Source organism: Nylanderia fulva, unplaced genomic scaffold (genome assembly GCF_048542155.1).
Source record: "Nylanderia fulva isolate GAGA-0341 unplaced genomic scaffold, ASM4854215v1 Scaffold22, whole genome shotgun sequence".
In the NCBI taxonomy this organism is placed as follows: domain Eukaryota; kingdom Metazoa; phylum Arthropoda; class Insecta; order Hymenoptera; family Formicidae; genus Nylanderia; species Nylanderia fulva.
Window position 1 is genome coordinate 3,484,469 of NW_028190285.1, and position 22,401 is coordinate 3,506,869.

Genomic DNA, 22,401 nt, shown 5'->3' on the forward strand with positions numbered 1-22,401 from the left:
AGGATCGAAGAGCAACGTATCTGTTATTATTCACCTCTATTTAGAGGAATAGACTTTCAGATTTAAACATATTAAAATGTATCTCCATACTTCGCTTTACATATGATTTAAAGAAAAAATTAAAAAATTATATAATTGAATATAGAAATCGTTCTAAATTTGATTCGTCATTATATTTTTATAACTGCATAGATTTTTATAATCGTACTTGTGTAGTCTTTTTGTTGTTAATTTTGGTTTACCAATTCAAGATTGATAATTCCGATTTTGTGAAGAGAAAAAAATTGCATGGGAAATATGAATGCGGAAGAACGGAGCAATTTAAAAAAACAGTGAGTCGTAAGTCAGAAAGTCATTTTTTTGATGGGGTACCCAATATACGACAGCTGCACGATGCAACAGCTGACGCGCACACATGCTCCACGCTTTGTGGCTCGATTGTATAGGTTTGTAGAATCGTGTTTGTGCATATACATCATCGCTCTTTGCTTTCTACATTGATTTTAGCGTTAATTAAAAAGGAAATTGATCAACACGGTCGCATGAAATTAAACTTTGCTTCAAAAATATAATCAAAGGAAGAAATAACGATTCATATTCGATAGAGCTTTGGATACCAAATTTTTGACTCATTTAAAAAAGATGACTCCTTTAATCAAGAGATAAAAAATGTTGGAAAATTTTTTAATTTCATGTTAATAAATTATATTAAAATATTCAATTGTATTAAAATATTTTCTCCTCGTTTAAAAAAGATATTCTCGTTCAATTGAAATAGCACAGTTTTCATGAATTTATATGAAACTGTATTAAATAGTAATTCTGACAGGAACGTTTTCAAATTGAAATTATCACTATACCATTATTGGCTCGTTTCCAACCACGAGCCACATATACATATATGCCAATTGTTGCACCAATGGTCCTATAATCGAGAATATACTCGATACGGCTGTCATCATTAGTCCCTTTAATCATCTAACATGTTACCACTGAGTCAATGACTTGTTGAATTATGTCTTTAGTGCAACCACGAATAGCAAATACCATCCCCAATAATATTTCAATCGTGTATTAAGGTGGAAAAAAAACATTTAAAAAGGTGCATTAATTAATCGAAAGATCACAAAATCGGAAAAATTAGAATTAGATTAAAAAAACATTATAAGATTTCTTTTTCGAAAATTGTTTTGCTTAGCAGAAGATACCTTGGTGAGCAAACGGCAATCAGATGATCAGTCGGATGGAGTTAAATGGGAAAGAAATAAGAATAGACGCTGTTTTAAAATATGCATGAAGTTTCTCTCCCCTATCGAAAGAGACGGAAACGTCATTGACTGAAACAGCGCGGTATCGATTTCGAGTGTTGGGTTCACTGACCTTGTGATGAGAGGGATGTCCCGTATGATTGGCGGAGGTGTGATTTCCGGCGGGAATGGAGGCCAGCTCCTCAATGGTGAGCTCCGCCAAGGCGTCGTTCCCGCCGCTGCAGCCGCCTAGAAGACCGCCGGCGACGACGCCGCCGACGCCGCCGCCGACGACGCCGCCGCCGCCGCCACCGCTGCCGCTTCCCAGACTGACGCTCCCGATGCAACCGCCATCCGACCTCGCGACCCCCGACGGCCTACTCTTCTGCACCCGCCTCGAGGTCACCAGTTCCTTCACCCCCGACAGCTCTCGTCGCGAGCTGCCCACGTACCTGCGAATCAAATCAGGTGTCGCTATCATTGCCATATCCGGAAAATAATAACATTTGTCAAATGTGACAAATTTATATGATTATTTCAAGTATGTGGTTAGTTATTTAGATTAGTTGTACATAGTTTCCTTTATCACTGCTGAACAAATTTTGTGACTTCCTACTTTTCTCTTCTATCATATAATTATTAATTTAAGTTTACTTCAAGTTTATTTAATATAGATAATTATAACATTTTATTGTCCATTTTTAAAAGTATTCACTGTCACATGCCATATCCGAAAAATAATAACATTTGTAAAATGTGACAAATTAATATGATTATTTCAAGTATGTGATTAGTTATTTAGATTAGTTGTACATAGTTTCCTTTATGACTGCTGAACAAATTTTGTGACTTCCTATTTTTCTCTTCTATCATATAATTATTAATTTAAGTTTACTTCAAGTTTAATTTAATATAGATAATTATAACATTTTATTGTCCATTTTTAAAAGCATTCACTGTCACAGGATAGTTTCTTAAAATTATACAATACTAATATTAAATAATACGTATAATTATCTAAGATTGACAATTATGAAATTTAAATTACAATATCTGAAAGAAAAGAAAATATAATGAATAAATACTAATATTTTTTTAGAAAAAAAACAAGAATTGATTAACGTAGTCGAAGCAACTTTTGCTTGCTTGCAAAAAAAAATACATGATAGCATGATGACGAGAGGCAAATACAACAGTTTTATTCAACGATTGAATTTATGGTGCATAAAGTGTGTAAATATTTTTTCGAACGTGTTATTGTCCGCATATTGATGCAGAGACGATACATGTCTCTACATTTGATTCATGGCGATAATAATCATTAATCTTTCGGCCGAGTAAAGCCGGAAGTTATTCCGTTGCTTTTAAGCTACACGCAAAAATTATTTATATTTTGATTCTATATAGATATTCTTCGCGCATTTCTTTATCAGATTTTCTCGCAATAGAGATATCATGTTTTATCACAATATTGTTTGAATGTTATAGACATTGTACAATATGAAGAAAACAAATATAAATTAATTGTGTTAAATTTGAGTAATTAGCAATGATAATAAATAAAAAAATAATTATAAACATATCAAATTCTCAACAGTTTCTTTATTTTATCAAATAATTTTTTATTCATACACTAATTTAGATAAATGAAATTTAAATTTCATCAAAACCCCTTCGTTTTGTTATGGAGAAAAGATTTAAATGATATACTAATGCATTAAAAAAGAAATAATAAACACATTTACGACAAAGCTTTTGCATACAATTTTAAACCTGGTTTTGTAAATTTATCTTCGCAGTCGTGCCTTTTTTGGTGGCGGTCGTTACTTTAAGTGCCCTTACAGCGGGTTAATGCGCCTCGTAAAAAAAAATTGTGCTTAACTCCGGTACCACGTTGAGGTTGAACTGATTCATGAGCTCGACATCTTGAGAAGAAAAAGGATCAAATGAAATTTCGGCGGAGGCAAAAGAGGATGCGGACATTATCGCGCATCCCATAATTACTGAAATCTACTTAATTAACGGCTGAAAAAAGTTTCTTCTGTCTTTCTTGTTTCCTTCATATTGTGTTGTTACACACACATCTAATTAATTAAATAAAATTCTAGTCATGCAAATTTGCGGAATTAAATTTTTCACATTTTTATTTCGATTGATTGATGTATCGGAAAAATAAATTTAATTAAATTATAATCGTATATTACATTACTATATCTATTATATATTAAAAATTGCAAATTTTTTATTTGATTTAAATTGTGATGACTTAAAATTTTGCACGAAATAAACTGTGATTTTAATTCGAGATTATTAATGAAATATGATGCCTTAAAAATCGAAAATTAAATGGGACTTTCTATTTCTAACAGCATAGAAAAATATGTTTTTCCTTCCACTGTATTAACTTTCGGATTGTGATTTTCGCATCTTGTGATTTATGAACTCATTGATCACTTTGTTTGGATTAAATATTTGCGGAAAGCTCGACCGGCGTCGGAATTGAACGGTAACTTTCTAGCAGGCGCATGATAACTTTGTTCTCGCAAGAAACTTGAACAGCGTGCGGAAACTTCGAATGTCATTTCTTAAACTCGTTACTCGCAAAACTTCTTGATTACGAACACAATTAGCGTCGATAATTAAAAAGTTGTTACATAGCGGAAAACACGAAGGAAATCCGACGAAAATTTCGCAAAAACTATCTGCAAATGTGAGAACAAAGCTCTCTTACTTTTTTAGAACACTCCATACACTTGTAATTTATTGTACTTTTTGTTTTCTCTCTCTTCCCTCTACTAATAATAAAAAGAAAGATATAATTTTCTAAAGATTAAGTTAAATTCTTTACTGTCAATTTTCCATTACTTAAGTCTTAACGTATTAAATTTACCGATATAAATTGCTAACAAGGGATCTGTCGAGCATCTCTGGCAAAGTATAACTTTTGGATATCGCGACGAATACGAACTTCATCAAGTTCTAACTTTAAATTTAACTTTGGAAAGCGATACTCGCTGTCTTGCATTGTGACAAAACTCAAAAAAAAAAAAAAAAGGTAGGAAGAAGAGGAAGACGGAAAAACTATCTTTTGAAGAGCTCGTGCGAATTTAGAGAGTTATTGCAAAATTTATAAATGAATTTTCTAGGAACCTGTTAGTGTCTCGTAAAAAGACGACATAGTTATAATAATTGAAGAAAAATTTAGATAATATATATTAAAACTTGGATATCTTATTAAAAAAAAGTTCATGCATATTTCATCAAATTATTTTAAATCTAAAAAAAAATTGAGAGTAAATTAATTTAAAATTAATTAGTTTGAAATTTAGGATTCGATAAATGCTAGATGATTTCTCTTTCCGAAAAGATATAAAAATTTTTTGGCTCTTACTTATTACATTGTCAATATGTGTCTTTGAATAAATTCTCTCTCTCTCAAATTTGGAGCAACTTTTCATAAAGTTACTATTCTATTAACAATGGTATAATATCATAATAAAATAATTTTCACATATATTATATATAAAGATAAAATGAAAATTATATACATTATACTTAAAAGAAATTATATTTAAAGTATAAAAAAATTACTCATAATAAAGAATATCAAGACAAAGGCGAGGTTAAAAATTGTCATATATTGTAGATTACTTAATGACGATGGAATTAAAATTTTGTCTTTCTTCCTAAAAAGTGGACGATAATAAATTTTTGTTGAAGAAACCGCGAGTGGTATATTTTATATTTCAAAACTAAACATTGAATATACCAAGAGAACAGTTAGGTTTTGCCAGACTTTCCCTTTCGTCTTCGAACTTTTCCGCCATTCGCAGGCTGTATTCATGATATTCATCAACCAACATCTAAAGGAATTAACAAAAAGTTCCAAAGACAAATAAGATTGTACAAGATTACCGTTCAGCTCGGGCCGCTGCGTTTCTTCTAGCGATTTCTGGACACCTTTTCGAGTCTTCCACCCTCACTTTATACTCGGGACACTGTCACACCGAAAACCGGAGAGAAATGACCGGTGAAGCGAAGGCATCACCGAGAATGAAATCGGGCGGAAACTATTACCGATCCGGAATAACTTTGCCTCTTTTCGAGGACGATGAGAGAACGACGATGTCGAGGAAGACGATATCACACTCCCCACCCTCGCTGGCTCGGCATCTACTCTTCTGCCTCGTCGTCGGAAAAAGCAACCCCCGGTCGCGATGCTCCCTCAAATCGCCCCATAATAACGCGCCGGCGCCGGTAGATCGCGCCACCGCGTCGCGCCGCCGAATCGATCGTCGTGACGTCACCGCGTCCACGCAAGCGTCGCGGCTGCTGCGCCGCGAATATAATGTCATCTCTCTTTTCCTACCGGGATTTTCATCTAGATGAATAGATCTTGCATCCTGCACAGAGCTTTCAATTACATGAATTTTTACGGTCGACCCAACAAAAGGTAAATGTTCAAAACGAGAGTTTGCAATGTTCTACAAAGTGTTTTTTCTACATATAGGATAAATTTATTTTCTTTTTTTATACAAGCGCCAAATTTTAAATCAAATTCGGATTTTGTAAGATTTCTATTTTAACTTTATATTTAATAAACCTCAACAAAAATAATATTATATTACATGCATATATATATATATATATATATATTATACATGTGTATATCGTTATAATTAAAAGTATCTAAGTACGAAAATGTATAAAAAGATATAAATATGTCTCAAGAGAATACAAAGAAAAACAATTATAAACAAGTTATTATTAATTTGCTTGTACAAATAATTGCTTCAAATTTTGAATCTTATTTAAAAAGCTCAGGTTTTGTGTTTATGTATGTAAACATAATTTTAAATATAATTAACTTTTCAATAAATTTAAATATAAAATCGTATTAAGTGCATATATTGGATCTAATAAATTACAAACTTGAGTTATTATTGCACTCAATTTTTAGTATTCTTAATTAGAGCTTTAATTTATCTCCTAACTTATTCACTTGAATAATTTAGATTTTACAGATAATATATTTTTATCTCATTATAAACATGTAAAAAAGATTTAGTGAATTTCTAAAAACAATTTTTTTAAAAATAAAAATTATATACACCTACACGTATATTTAATATTAAAAAAGTTTTGAAATTAATACATTGAAAAAAATTATTAAATCAATAAATACTATTTATTTTAATACTGCTTTATAAAACATTTATTTGAAACAAATGTACATTTATCTGTTTTGAAAAAAGATTTTCTTACATCAAAAAAATCTTTTCGTATCAAATCCATATTATTAGTTTCAAATAAATGATTTATAAAGAAGTATTGAAATAAACATTTATTTGAATTCAATAAATTTCATTCTAGTGTACTTTTCAAAATAATAAAATGTTTTTCAAATAATTATTTTTTTTTATTCAAAAACTATTTTTCTTATCTATCCCGAACACTCGACACGCACACAATGAACATCCTACTTATATAACTTATATAAATATATATAACACTTTTAGATAATGTCTATCTAGTGCACGTGCCAAGCGGTCGTGCAATGAGATGCGCCAAAGAGATGCACGGCAGCATCCTCATCTCGTCAGAATGGTACGAGGGTGAGGAAAAGAGACACATCGTGTGCGAATCCTGGCCAAAGAGAGAGAGAGAAGACAATGCTGACAATGAAGGAGAAAGAGAGAGAGAGAGAGAGAGAGAGAGAGAGAGAGAGAGAGAGACTGTTGTTATAAGGGACACAAAGGCGCTTATCTCTCTGCGTACAGTACACATAACGCAGCTTCGTTCACCATTGAACGTGCGAATGGTCGCCTTCTTCTTGTACGGTAAATTGATTTCTCGCTTCGGCATATGAGAATCTAAATGCACGTATATCGTTCCTCTTAAATGCGGAAACGTATTACTCCTGCTTCGAAAGATACAACCGAAAGTGCCATCAATTAGCGATATATAATCATGCGATATCGACGCCAAGTATGACCTATCTTGATGTAATAAAATAAAATCAAAATTTTACATTATTCTATAACAATTATTTGAGTGAGAAGGTAACTTTCTTAAGATTAATTAAAGCAGAAATATTCAATATAAAAATAAAAAATAGATATTTCAAGATCCGGTATATAGGTATACTTAAAAATTAATAAGTGATAAAAGTCTATCTTGAGTCAGCCACATGATACTTATCATAAGGAAGAAAGCTACGCTACAAAAATACATAAAAACATATCGAATACGATCTTTTTGGATCATCGGATGAATAATATATACATATATAGATGCGTTTATATATTTTTAAATATATTTAGCCGGGCTTTCTCTCTCTTAACGTCCAAGGAAGAATACTTTCGTAAGTCCGCGGTAATCGTCGAAATATGCCGAGAGTCTTTGTTGAAGGTTCGACGGGGTTTCCCTTAACGCGATGGCGATGAGGGGTCGCAGAAGGGTCTCTTGGCTGAGTATATTGAATTTCCGAAAAGCGCGTCGGGTTTCAAGCGGATGATACGCGCGCAACCTCGATTATGCCAAAGCGAGTTAGGCGAAGGGGTCCACGCCGTGCCCTCCGGCGCGTTTCCGGACCACGTTATGCCAAACAATATCCCATAAAACGTGATATGACCCGAGAGAAGAAATCTTTCTTAATCATCGGATATGCCCTTGAAAGTCAAATTATACGTATCACGTAAATAGAACGTCGATAAAACGCGATGACTAAGTCAATTGTCCCTATAAAGAGAGAAAGTTAATCTTTATTATAATTTTAATTTAAAAAAAATATATGTTTTTAATTATATACACATCTGAATGATCTCGATTATTTAAAAATTACACAGAGAGAATTTCCTCATAGAATTTACTATGAAAATTATGATAATTATGGGACAATATGGTATTGGAAGAATTTCATAAGAATTTCTCTGATTAATATTTACTATAATGAAAAGTATTAATATCTACGATAATAAGATTGATGCATGATTTGTAGGGTGAATTCTAATTGTAAGAGAAAATTCTCTCTGTGTAGGAATTAAAATAATGTCGAACAATAGTCATTTAAATTTCAGTATTATAGTTAATCTTTAGTATATCGAGATAAAAATACGATATTTTTTTACTTCTCTTTTTTATCGGTTTGAAGATTTAATTTTTTACTGGAAATTCCGTGACTTACAAGAACTTTAACTCGATCGGAGGATCGTGATAAATGTTTGCAGTAAGTTTTCGTGAATTAATCGAATGACCGGCCGCGCTTTTATTCGATCGCCGTAAAAGCAGTCTACGCGGTGCTGAGTAATTGGACGCATCTCCGGAAATAGCCTCATGAATTTTGCATAATTAAAGACTACGTAGTCAGACTATCCGGCAGAAGCGTCTTTCTCGCGAGTCTTGTATATGATTCACTCGTCCGACATGCGTGCGAAACGGTCTGAATAGATTATCGCAGGTGATATACTATATAAGCTTTTTTTCGTCATCGAACCAAGTATGAACATTTTTCGAATTTAGCTTAAAAGATACACATGTTGAAAGAATTAAAAATCTTATTATACATAAAGAAAGGAAAAATTATTTATACTTTTTCGTGCGCAAATTTCGGTGGCTAGTAAATTCTTGACTTGTATCGCAGACTCGATCGGAATATTAATCGTCGTATAATAAATAGTACAAAAAAAATTGGCGTAACACACGAAAGAGACTACAAATTCCAGGGTGATCGATATAAAAAGGGCAAAGAACGTGTATACGCTTCGCCTTCGCGTTTCTCCAATGAATTTGGCTCGCTACTTAAAATCTTAATTTGAATATACGTAGGTCAGAGCTAATAATAAAGCATTCTCTCTCTCTCTTCCTCGGTTGGTCGTGTGTATTTCATTGCAAGAACGGAGAGAGGCACAGGGGCATGATGAAGCATAATGAACGAATCACGACGCGAATCCACTTTGTGTGTCGGACAATATCTAAACGTTGTCTAAAATAGAAAGCGCTTCTCTGGTAGATGCATTCCAAAACAGATAGCCATAATCCTTAGCCACTATTGTTAGTCGTTTTCTTATCGTAGAATTAAATAAAATAAAATCATCTTTTCAATTAAATTATTATTGTGAATTTTAAATTTATTTTAATTTCTAATTAATATCTGTCTAAAACGAGTTTTTTTTCAATTAAATGGTGCGAAATGACGAAGCAAAAGTTTTCTATTTATTTCAACGATGATTCGAATGAAGAAGCAATGATGGTTTATCGAAGGTTACGCGAGATGCGTAAAACTTGGCGGGAATGATGCGGGTTTTTCATCGAAAAGCGTTCGCGACAGGCATAGACCCGAGCTTTCTTGATCAATACTCGACGCGCGCTCGGCGTCGCCCACGCGGCGCTAATTTATCGCCGTTCTCTCGCGTGCGCAAGCATTGCGCCTTCGCACCTTTCTCTCATCCATATTTCATTCGATAAAAAATGATCTATCCGGTTGGCGATTCAGCAAAACTTTTGCGACGCGTGTCGCGAATCGTTCGCGTGCCCGACGTTGATATGCAAAGTTCAATCGCGAAAAAGCTTCTCCGATCCCTTTTTGTTGACTCGATTTATCGTCGATTTCCTCTTAGCAAGACGTATTTTATTTCATGCAATTCTTTAACTAATGATGCTATAATTCATTCATTAAATCGCAAAAAAATTTAATTAATTAGAAATTGATTGGCGAGAATTGCAACTAAAATAACACAATATGCGTCTAAAAAAAAATAGAAACTTACCTGTCATGCTCATGATTGTAGGAAGGATTGAGTCTGCGTGCATATAGAGACGCGCCACCCTCGGACATGTATCCGTCGCACAAATCCGACAGGGTTCTGCTGCCAACGTTCATGCCACCTCCACGCAACACTTCGCCGTCACTCAGATAACCGGAAGCGACGTCTACGTCTGCGTAGTCGTGATGACCACTGACATGATGATGCGACGACGAGTGTAGAACGGTATATTGTCGGCCCGTCGTGCGACTCGGAAGGGTCTGCAGGCCCCGGGCCCCGGGGGTGTAACCGCGCAGAAGAGGCTGCATAGGTTTTACCGTCATCTCAGCCTCATCATCTGCCAGCGTACCGCCGCATGTTGAGCTCTCCGACAGCACCTTTATGGAAATATAAAAGTAAGTATTTTTTCGACACGTAATTTTTTATTTTTTATAATCATGTTTAAGATCCGTCAAATTTTGCATTTAATTTTCTTTTGAATAGCATCGGATATAAAAACAATTTTATGATATCTTTTTAATTTAGAAAAATTACAATTCTATATAATTTGAGAAAAATGAAGATTCCATGTTACAGTTGTAATTAATGCATTAAAAATGATATTAAAAAAGAACATAATTTTTTTCCTAGAATAAACATCAATTTAAATTTCGAGTTGTTACATGTGATTAGCTATTATTATAATTATTAATTATAAAATTATTAAAAAATACTAACCTTCTCCAATTGCTCGAATGTAGTGTCGATCTTCCGATTAGGAATTGTTTTGATCTCACTGCCACTCTCGCTGCTCGGTCTATAAATCACACTACTGTCGCTCGAATTACTTTGCCCGGTACTGTTAGAATTGCTGTGCGAGCTTTCAGACATGAGGTCCGAGATACTCGGCATCGGCGACACCATCGCAACTGTATTAGGATCAAGTTTGCGATGAAGAGTGTCGCCGCTCTTCGGCTTCGTCGGCGTTGGTACACCACCACTCAAGCCATTCTCCTTCGACGGTTTCGATGTACCCTTCACGAGAGCGGTAGGTTTTGGGATGCTAGAACTCGGACTGAGGCCAGGATTGGCCAAATTCGGACCCTGAAGAGGACTATTCGAGCCCGTTAACAGTTTACTAGGCCCAAAGTTTAGATTACTCTGCGCGGGAAGACTTGTAGATTCATCTTCAGTATTAGCTGGCTTCTCATCAGCTACTGGATCTATATGATCAGTCAAAGAATCCTGTTTTTCGTTGGAAATGTCAGCAGATTCGACTTCTTCTTCGCAAATAACTTTGGCCTGGTTTGATTCGAGAGTTTTTGATGGTGAATCGAAACTTTCCATCTCCGATTGCTCTTCCAAAACTTCCGGTTCTTTCTGCTTTGACATGAAATCCTTGCAGTCCGATAAATTGGCTTGATTCATGCTTAAGGTGCGATTAAAGACGTCATTTTCACGGGTAAGCATTTCTACCGTTTCAGACGTCTTGATGATGCCGTTGGTATTCGCCAAGATGGTCTTTTGCATCAATAGATCCTTGTTCAAACCGTTTGGCGGCGATTTCACATTTTGCAGATGAATTTTCTGATCCGGTATCTTGCCTGGGAGCTCCATCTTGGGTCTGGGCGAAAGTTTTGTCGTAGGAAGTTCATTCTTCAAATTCACATTCTTGATATCTTGGGGATTGATTTGTCTAGGCGGTGTCAGGGCTGGAAGACTCGTCTTTGGTGACTGTGCCACCGGTTGCTTTACCAGTTCTTGAAGATTCGGTGTTTTCTTATCGTTTGGTAATTTCGTAGCCATCACTTTACTGGCAATCTTTCCATCTTGCTCCACGACCGGATTATTATAGGGCATTGTTAGCTTTTCCGAGGAACTTAGTGGGCCTTTGCTCGTACGCGCGATCTTACTTTGAGCTTTGCTTTGCTCCTTCCTGCTTGACTTTGGGCTTGCTTGCTTTGCCGGTTTGGCCGACTGCAGTTTCGATTTCAGCGCGCGACTCTTCGGTGATTCCTGAGCTTGCGCTTTGCTTTGATCGCACAGGGACGTTGAACTGTCCGAGTGTTCAGATCGAGCTGAAGAGAATCCAGATGAACTCGAAGTGCGTTTTGAAACTCCCGAAGAAGCTTTTCCGCGCTCTTGATTCTTCTCCTTGTTGTTGAAGAGCTTGAACTTGTCTAACACAGAATTTTTATTTGGCTGAGGCGCCGGAGTAGGGTTTCCAGTATATGGCAAAGCTTGTTGTTGAACCCTTAGGCCCCCGTTAGGTCGACCTACTGTGGATGCTCGAGGACTGCAAATTAAAACAAAAAAAAAAACAAAAAAAAAATTTTAAATAGGAAAAGACAGACTAAAGCTATTGGAGAATTCTTCTGTTGTTTCAATATTTAAATAGATCACGAAAATGTTTCTTTTTCTAATTAAAACATATAAATTAAAAATTCTAATATATTATAATGTGATAATAATTTTGCAATAAACAACAATCTTTGTAATAAGAAAAAGTACATTTTTGCCTAAAGAGAAACTTCTAAATAATTTTTTACACATAATAAAGTTTGATGTTGATTAATAATCGCATGATTGCAAAAAAGAAATATCAATTTTTTCGATGTACTTACCTCGGTGTAGTGGCCGCTGGTTGTCGACTCGTGTTCTGACTCCTAGGTTGCGGAATGAATGAAAGACCGCCTTGGGATGATTGCTGCTGACTCGGACTAGTGCTCCTAGAACTGCTCGCGCTGCCCACGCCGCCGTTCCCGTGTTTCAGACCTACTAAAACAAAGAAATATAAAGAATTATTAACATCGGAATATATTTTTTGCAATTAAATAATCTAATAATTTATATGCGCACAATAATATAGGTCTTGCAATACATCAATTGCAATATGCAAAGTATAATTTGTTGAAGACATGTTTTTTAAAGATGTTTCACAAATAATCTAAATTTTAACGATTACTTTTTAAAATTTTCTTTCAAAAATAGCATCAGAGGGAGATTCAAATCATTTATAATTAATTTATAATTTGTAATTAATTTCTAATTAATTTTCCCATTACTGAGTCTCTAATAACAATGAATTACGACTGTGAATTTTCCATTCAGACACCACGAGGCACTCTGTTATTGGTCATCTCAATTTAACGATGATCGGCCGCATCATTAAGCGCGCACAGCCGCATGGTTGTGATTCTGACTCGCTGCATGTGCATATGCACCGTGCATACGCGTAATGCAGCTAACGCTAGCACACGAAGCATCGTAGACAAAATAAACCGCCCGTGTTTACCGAGAGCGAGAAGATTAATCCCCTATATCGTACTGTACCACCCGATCCGCTCTTCCAGAGTAATCGTAGACGTTGTTTCTGTCAAACAATCCGCGTCGGCATGCAAACTCGCGAGCGAGAGAACGAGATTTCAAAGCCGTAAATAACCGTGATTAATTATCGAGACTATATACGAGTCGCTTCGCATGCGAGATTAATGATTTTCAAATCCGTACAAAGTGGCCCTTATCCATGAGAAAAATTTTATAAATTTTTTCATTGAATCCTCTTGTTACGTGTAACGATATGCAGATAGCAATTTCATCAATAAAATTGAAAAACTTATAAAATTATAGAAATTAAAGAGAATCGAGATTAATTTCTTATAATTCAAACAGTTACATGAATAATAATTTTCAATTTATTTTTTAATTATTTCTTCTGTAAATAATATTTTCTTTTTTTATATTCTTTGTGATCAGTTACTTTCTTTGGATAATAAATATTGAATTTACGAAGCTAGAACTTGAAAGAAACAAAAATTGTAGATTTTTAACTCTTCGGCGATACGTTGTTTCGAAATCATGTATGGATTTCGCAATCGTTATCGCTCTTCTTCATTGACCCGCTTGAGAGCGATTTGCAGTGATTTACGGCTACCTAATTCTCGTCTCAATTGTCCCTGCGAGTGTGACACAAATGTGGTTGACACAAGACGAATAATGAAAGAGCTCGACGATGCAGAAATTTTACGATGACCGACGTGACCTTTTATCGTACTTAATGCGATATAGTATAATCTGCCTTGCTTTATTGATTCATTGCTTGTTGCTTTAATTGTTTAACAATGTTTTCAGCGACGACAGAAATCTTTCCTGCATTTATACGTGTGTGTGCGTAATTAAATTAATTTTTATTCGACTCAAAATGAAACTAAAGTAGCTCTTTCAAAAGAGAGATAATTCAATTAAATAAAAAAGAGAGTTTAAAAAAAAAATAATTATATATGTACGTCTCTAGAAATTCTACATATATATAAATATTATCAACTTTTACTATATTAAAGTGTTAAATAAACACATACAATTCTGCAATTATATTATTTTTCGAAAAAGATCACAACTATATAGGTATTCAGAAAATGTTTATAATCTATGGAGATAAAGCTAGAGAGCTATTCCGGATATTAGGCAAAGATATCAGAGGTTTCGTCAGTATTGAATAAAGATCGAATTTATGTTCGGAGCGACCCTATCGAAAACCGCCAGTCACGGGGTGTCGCAATAAATTCGATTCCTTTTTTTTATTCAGTGCACAATGGAAGAGGAAAAGAGATGGACAGTTTAGGGGAGTTAAAACGTGACCGGGCATTCGCTCGCCTGTCACAAGAATGATTCATCGTGCGAGTCGTACGATATCGATCGATTTGTCGTGATATTAATGACAATCGTGTATTGCGAATTTTCCAAGTTACATGACAGGTAGAATCAGAGACGATTCGCTAACATTTTGTCGATCAAAAAAAGAGTTGAATTTAAGTGATTCTATATTATATATGAAACATTTTCTGTCGGAGAGGATTTTTTACTCGTCAGAATGATAGATTTTTACAAAGAATTTCTTACAAAAATGTAGAAAGATGTAACTCTATTATTATCAACGGTTTTTTTACAAGAAAATTTTCATCAACAGAATATATATTATATTTATCAAGAATTGTTTGCAAAAGTATATTAATTGGCAGCATGTTCAATTTCCATGATAAATTTTGTAGAGAATTTTTTTGTTTAGGAAAATATTCTCTCACTGATAAACTTCTTGCGACAGGATTCTAAATAGACACGTCTTGATCTCTAAAAACGATACCTTTTGTAAATGTCAGTCTTGTGTGGAGAATTTCTTGCGAGAGAATTCGTGACTGCACTCATTCACTCACTTCACTGATACTAATGTTCAGGTCTCCCCTTCGCTATCCTTTCATTGCTTCTTCCGTTCGAGATAAGACAATATCGGTCATGTGGGAATGCAAAGAGGGATGGGTGCACCTGATTTGTTCCCATGATCGATATAATAAGCGTGTCATCAATTAATAATTATATGAAAATATCATTTTCCATGATTAATTCATTTCAGTGATTTTTTCTATAATTTGTATAACTTGTATTATTTAACAAAACAAAGTAAATATATAGTAAATTTGGTAAAAGGCTGTTAAGAGCAATAAATATAAAAATTCAAATTATGTTAAATAGTGAAATCATATATAAAAAAATATAATATATAGTATTTAACAAAAAATATATAGTATTTAACAAAAAAATTACAATAAAATTCAAAATATCGTTATATACTACTTTCTAAGACTCGTAATGAAAAGATAAGTAATTTCCACAGATAAAGGAATTAAAAACAAAACTTTTAATTTTTTTAAAGCCCCGAAAATGACGAATAAAACGGAAACTTTTATATATTTTGCAAAGTTCGTTATTGGCAATTAACCAATATTTAGAAACACAAAAAATATACCTTAGAATTAATTCACACGCAACGTTGAAGATTTTTACAATAATTTAAACCGTCTCGCGTTAATACTGATGGCGTTCAGAAATAATTACAACGTTTGCAGAGCTGCAGCTCGCGCGCGTCCTCTCGCAGTCTCTCGCGTGTGCAAACTCGTACTTGTACTTTGTACGAAGCTCATATACTCCCGGTACAGTCTTCTTGGGACCCCCTCGGTTTCTCTCCCTTTGTTTCTCCCGTTCGAGAGCGCATCTGAGTACGGAGGGACCACGTTGCGCTACAACGGTGCAACGCGAAAGACATTGCATTTCACGAAGCATGCACGGCTACGTGCATACACACACACATACACACGCGTATATCGCGAACGCAATTGACAGACCAAGATTAACTTCAGCGGTTATCAGTTTCAAACTTATCATCGTTTTATCAAGTTGGATTTTTTATTTATTAACTATGTATGTGTCTAAATTAAGTTTGAAATCATAAAACTCACAAATTTAAATAAAAATTTTGATTTGATTTAATGATATATGCATTTTTGCAACAATATATATTAATCTTTTGTTTGTATTTCCAATTTTGCGTTAACTACAGCTTAATAAATATAGACATTTTTATATTATTATAATTTTAATGTTTAACACGTTTAGTGAAGGTGTTTGATACAGTTTTCTAAATCTTTACATAGTGCATAAATATGAAAAATATATATTATTCAAAGAAAATATTGAAAAATTGCACACACGCATAATATATAGCACTCGTGAATAAAATCATATGTAAATGTCGATACATGAGAACCACTTTAGAAGTTTGCAATGTACCGTACGCCAACCGTAAAAGCTTTTTTCTTCATTCTTTTCTGTTATTCCTTTTTATTTATTTATCGCGCATACTACATCATACATATGTCAGTGTGAAATTATATTTCAGATATGAAAAATTGCTTATCCAACATGATTCGAAGTATAATTTAAGGATTAAAAAAAAAAAAAAAATTAAAAAATCTATAAAGATTTTCGAAAATTTAACTTTGATCAAAAAGTCTAAAAATTTTGATATTTCTTAATCTACTTAATTTTCATCATGCAGTCAATTGATAAAATTTTATTTTTCTCATCCATCTTATTATAAAATTGCATCGTACCTCTTTTATATCTTTCACCATACTTAACATAATTTTATGTAAATACTCAATTTTGTAAAATTTCAAGATATGTAAAATAAGTTTAATGTAATTTCGAAACGTCTCGGGTTTTATCTGGACCATAAGTTGAGACGTATGAAACGAAACGCGACATTGCGTGTCACGAATTTCTTCGCGAGTGCATAGACAAGGTTTTCCCGTAGACATGAACCTTTAAAGAAAACGTTTATGGGGCATAAGCGCGATAAGCGATAAATGCGATCTACCCTCGAGCGTCTCTTAGATTGTCGAACGCGTTTATTTCTTTTTTTTTTTTATATCGCGAGTGCTATTTCCATCCCTTTATCGTGGATAGAGTCTATCTTCTTACTGGAGAACTAAATAAAATACAAATGCATTCGTCTCATAATAGAATAACCGATATGATAAGGCAATCGAGAACAAAGTAAAAATTCAAAGTCCAAAATACTAAAACAATATTGAGAGATATATGATAAATATGTATAATTAACGAAAGAAAATTTTAAACAATTATTATAGAATATAAAAATATTTGCAAAAATTTTTTGAGCATACGGTATTATTCTAAATTAAGCTTATAATTCGTGAATCTCTTTTTTTCTATCTTCAGCAAATAAAAATTTCCTCTACTGACGGTATGCGTGTGCAGAGTCAAGATTAAATACACGCGGTTCAGATTCGAGGTACGTCTTAGCTCACTTTAAAAGGATGGTTCTCGAGGATTAGAAGAATCCTTAGAAGTTTTCTCGATGATTAAGTCTGGCCTTTTTCAAGGAATACACTCGGCTATATATCGTCGAATCGATTCGCTTGACGACCGACACGTGTTACATCACACCCCGTCGGGCTTCCGGCTGATTAGCAGTCGGTACATATCGCATAGGGATGGGTTCCTTTATCTCGATTAGGAGAGAAAAATAAGAGAGACGGAGAGAAGAATTGGACGAAAATTAGATTATGACGATTAGAGAATGGACGCATCCGTAAAATGGGAAACGACGTCCGGACATGAGAGGGTGAATCTTAATTCGGGATGAAATGCAGTGCATCCGGACATCTGGCCCTTCTTAACGTCTTATGTTGGCACAGACGCATATCGAAAAATTCACGATGCAATATATCGCGATAATAAAAATTACTCGATATCGTTAAATTGATAGAAATTTCTTCTATGTAGACTTTTAATACATTTGAAAAAACATTTGAATGAGAGAAGGGTATGATCTGTTGGGTACGTTCTATACATATATATATAATGAATTTCTGTCGTATTAATATACTTTGAAATAAAAGGGAGACGACAATTTCCTGGCAAACAAGCCGACGCTTTCGCAATAAAATGAATGTGACGCGACACGAGAGAAAAAGAGAGAAAGAGAGAAAGAGCTTAGCTATTACACGCGGTCGTTAACGAAGTTAGTGCCTCATTCTTTTTACTGCGATTGCAAAGTGAGCGTAAAGCGGAAGATAGCAAGCTCGTCTACGAAGGAACCCCTTAGAGATAATATCGCGTTCGTAATTGACGGGAATGGCGATCGAGAGCTCGTTTCAATTTCGATCGCGGGCTTTTTTCTCCGTGTCTTCTCGCACGTGCGTCGAATTAGCACAGGGTGTTCCGTGTTCCCCACAGACGTCCCGTGGGATCGACCTAAGCCCCAAACAGGCTGTGACTCACACAAACCGCATACAAACTAACGAAGCCTCTTTTCTTTTCGCCTGTCAATCTGCCTTCCTCGATCCTCCCACTCTACGTGATTCAATGTTGGGCGAGACTTTAACTCTGATAAGATCCGAATACATGAAAGATCAAATGTGGCGTACCTCGTCCCCTGAGATTCTGTTTCCCAACGAGATTTCTTATCCGTATTATTAATTATGCTATCGTAATGACAAATTCTTTCTTTAGATCCTTCTTTAGGAATAGAGCGCAATATTTGTTTCTTATTGTCTCTTTTCATCGCGTGAAAATTTGCATAGACTAGCAATTTCATAGATTAGCTAATTGTATATAAATAAAATTTTATTCTTCATCTATGCAAATTTGCGTGCGTGTGATGAAGAATACAATAGCTAAAGTGTTTCGTTCGAGTCTTCGTACGAGCGCTCGCTTATGCCGACACAGAAAAAACAGTATCCTTGAAAGAATGCAAATATGCCTTGATTCAAGTATATTTTATCCTTATAATAGTGCCAAATATAAATAATTTTGGATAAAGGATAATTTATCCTTAAAACAAAGTGCAAAATATTCTTGGTTGAAGCTGAAATTTACTTATAAATATTGCAAGGACAAGTGACAAGTGTGCATCGGATATAAGTGATACTTTCAAATACATAATTCTTAATTCAAATGTGACTAAGTTTGTTTTTACCGCGATTTTTAAAACAAGAATATATCTTAAGGATAAAATATACTTTACACAAACTTATTTATTATTAAGGCAAATGAAAATTTGTGATTACAAAGAGTATTCTATGCTTAAATCAATCAAATAGAGTTCAAGAATAAAAATATACTTGAATCAAGGATTTCTTTTTTTCTGTGTTCTTATTGTCTCTTTTCATTTTTCATCGCATGAAAATTTGCATAGATCAGCTAATTCATAGATAAACTAATCGTATATAAATAAAATTGTATTCTTCATCTATGCAAATTTGCGTGCGTGTGATGAAGAATACAATAGCTAAAGTGTTTCGTTCAAGTCTTCGTACGAGCGCTCGCTTATGCCAAAATGTAATAATAAAGCGCGCAGCTAATCTCATTGCACGTCCCTCTTCCTCTCTCTTTCTACAATGGGGATTAATGAAAAATAATGAAATTGCAAATCGTGATGGACGTCGACGCAGGCGTACGAGAGCGTAACGGTGCGTCGGACGATGATGAGACGCGATGATAAACGATGATGATCCCGAGACCCGTAAGATATAATACTATATAGCGCATGTGCCGAACTCTCTCTCTCTCTCTTTCTTCCCCCAGCGATCGAACCAGGTGCCTCGAATATACCTCAAAAAGATTCGCCATTAACTATACGATAACGGAATCACCCGTCGTCATTCATTCGGTCTGACAATGCTCTGTGGATTTATGTAGTAAGGACTGGAGACAAATGATTGCAAAATTAATTAAAATTCGATTTATATTTTATTTGAGATTGACATGTAGGTAACATTTTATTTGAAACAATTTAATCATTTACGACTATTTAATTATCTAAAGTTGTACATATTTATTTGCATTACGGAATCTTTCGAGATTCATTTTGAATGACAAGTTCATATTAGTTCGCTCATGAATAAAATGAACACGTGTGCCTCTTCAGATCTCGACTTAAGGGAGATTTAATAATGGCCGACGATCAGGGAATTGATCGTGACGACAATGTAGGGATGCGTGGGGTGAAACAAGATGGAGTTAATGTCAGCAACAGCTGTCAGTACCCGCGGAACAAATAAGCAAGAGCGCTTCTCCTGAGCGAAGGATTGCTGTTCCATCTTTAAATCAAATGCCTCGCGTGCTGACACGTCGGCAAAAAACTTGGTTTTTCTACAGAAAGGGAAAAGAAAAGGACAAAATCACCCTATCAGTCAGATGTAGGGGGACAGATTGGAAATGCTAAATAAAATGTGTGTACATGTATGAGTCGAATCTTCATCTTTTTCATCTTGTTTTACCTTTGAATCTCCTACATATATTAAATAGAAGAAAAGAAGGTCTTTGTGGTCCCGAGGATGTTTGACAAAGCACACGGAACATTGAAATCGTGAATGAATGAATGTTCTGCACATTCTCATATCTCTTAGAGCAGAAGCGAAAGAAAAGAAATGTTTCTCTCAAGAAGGAGAGAAATATGTTTCATCTTAGCTTCCGATTTTTTTGTCGTCGCGCACTTTTGAGGGAGGACGTTCACCGAGTAAAAGTTGAGAGATCGAGAGTTTCTTTCGAGAGAACGACGGAAAAGGATTAGGAACCGGCAAAAGAGATCGATCGAGAAGAGCATGAAAGCGAAGGCGCCTCTTTACGCCGGCAGTTTCATCTTTGATCAATTGCAGCGAAGATGCTTTGACCACGCGCAGAAAAATCTCCAAGGGATTTCGAGGTTCTTTGAATTCGATTGAAAGTCGATAGCATTCGATTGCTCGATTTACGCTGCAGCGCATTACGAGATTGCGGGCTTAAACATTGAAAATCGAAAATTTATTTCATCAAAAAAGGACAAATTTTTAAATTTTTGAAGAAATTAATTTCTGAAAAGAAGATAGAAAAATAACGTTGCAAAATACATCAACATATAAAAGCATCGGTCAAACTTATAAAAGGAAGTCGTTAATGTTCGAGCGAGAAGAATGCACTATTGCTATACGCAATATTTTCCAAACGTCAAAGTTGTACAGGATAAACGCAGCAAGAATCGCGCGTTTTTTCTTCATCACAAAGAGGCGCTCATCAGCAGAATAGCGTGCAATCGACGATATTTTTTCCCGCGCGGAACGAACGAACCCTGCCGCGTCAGACTGTCTCGTTTTGCAGCAAGCTTCGGCGCAAATTGCGATCTCCCCTTTTTCCAGATTCCCTTATTATTTGTCCTGTGCCTGCTTGCCTCTCTCTCTCTCTCTCGTTCTCGCCTGCCGATTGCAGGACCCTCGTCCTCTTTTCAGGACCCTCCTCTTTCCGAGTTCTCTCTGTCACATACACGTGTCGCGTCCTATTCAGGGAGCTTGTCTCGAGATGCGTATGCGCAGGTGTGTGATGTCGATAAAAACGACAACAAATGAACAAATACTACGCGAAGATACTCATCGAGGGTGCTCTCGGAAGTTTTCATTTTGCACGCGAGACTTTATTATGCGCAAGAGAAAACGCGCGCGTCTGCGTTGAATAATGTGTATATTACTCGATCGCGACATGTATTATGATTCTACAACACAGATGGAAATCGTGTATTTGTAAAAGATGAATAAATTTATGTATATATGAAACAGTAAAAATGCAGAAATAAAAAAAATAAAAAGCAAGAAATTAATTAGTAATATTTAAGTAGTAAAGTAATAAATTAAAAATGTTTAAACATTATTGTAAATAATTTAATTATAAATTTTAATTAATGTGTATAAATACTTTTATCGCGTTATTTTTTAAGACTTTTCTTTTGAGTTTAATAATTATACTTTTTATAAGAATTAATTGAAAAATTACTTTAAAAAAGCAAAATATTTTTGAGATTATGGTGGTGTCTATTTTTTGTTGTTGTGTGTATATGTATCATTATTACATATCACAGCGTGCGTAACGTGTAGGTCATATGTAGTTTATGTATTCGCCATTATGCAGGTACCTGCATTAGCTAGTACAACGATACGTATGTACAAACATACATGCAAGTAATATTGTTAGCTCGCTTTTGTTCCTTTGATGCATGTATTATTTTATTTACATGCGTATAA

General features: G+C 34.7%; 1 protein-coding gene across 6 annotated transcripts in view; it reads right to left on the reverse strand.

Moving 5' to 3' along the window:
• sick (sickie) overlaps positions 1-22,401 on the reverse strand; it is a 153,486-nt gene that overhangs the window by 41,686 nt on the left and 89,399 nt on the right. For 5 of the 6 annotated variants that reach the window (XM_029300007.2, XM_029300009.2, XM_029300005.2 and 2 more), the window contains 4 exons: positions 12,616-12,769; positions 10,730-12,287; positions 10,016-10,389; positions 1,381-1,699 (listed from right to left, as the gene is read on the reverse strand). In XM_029300007.2, coding sequence (XP_029155840.1) covers positions 1,381-1,699; positions 10,016-10,389; positions 10,730-12,287; positions 12,616-12,769 — 2,405 coding nt within the window. The remainder of the gene's footprint in view (positions 1-1,380; positions 1,700-10,015; positions 10,390-10,729; positions 12,288-12,615; positions 12,770-22,401) is intronic. The other variant, XM_029300006.2, reaches the window with a different exon arrangement.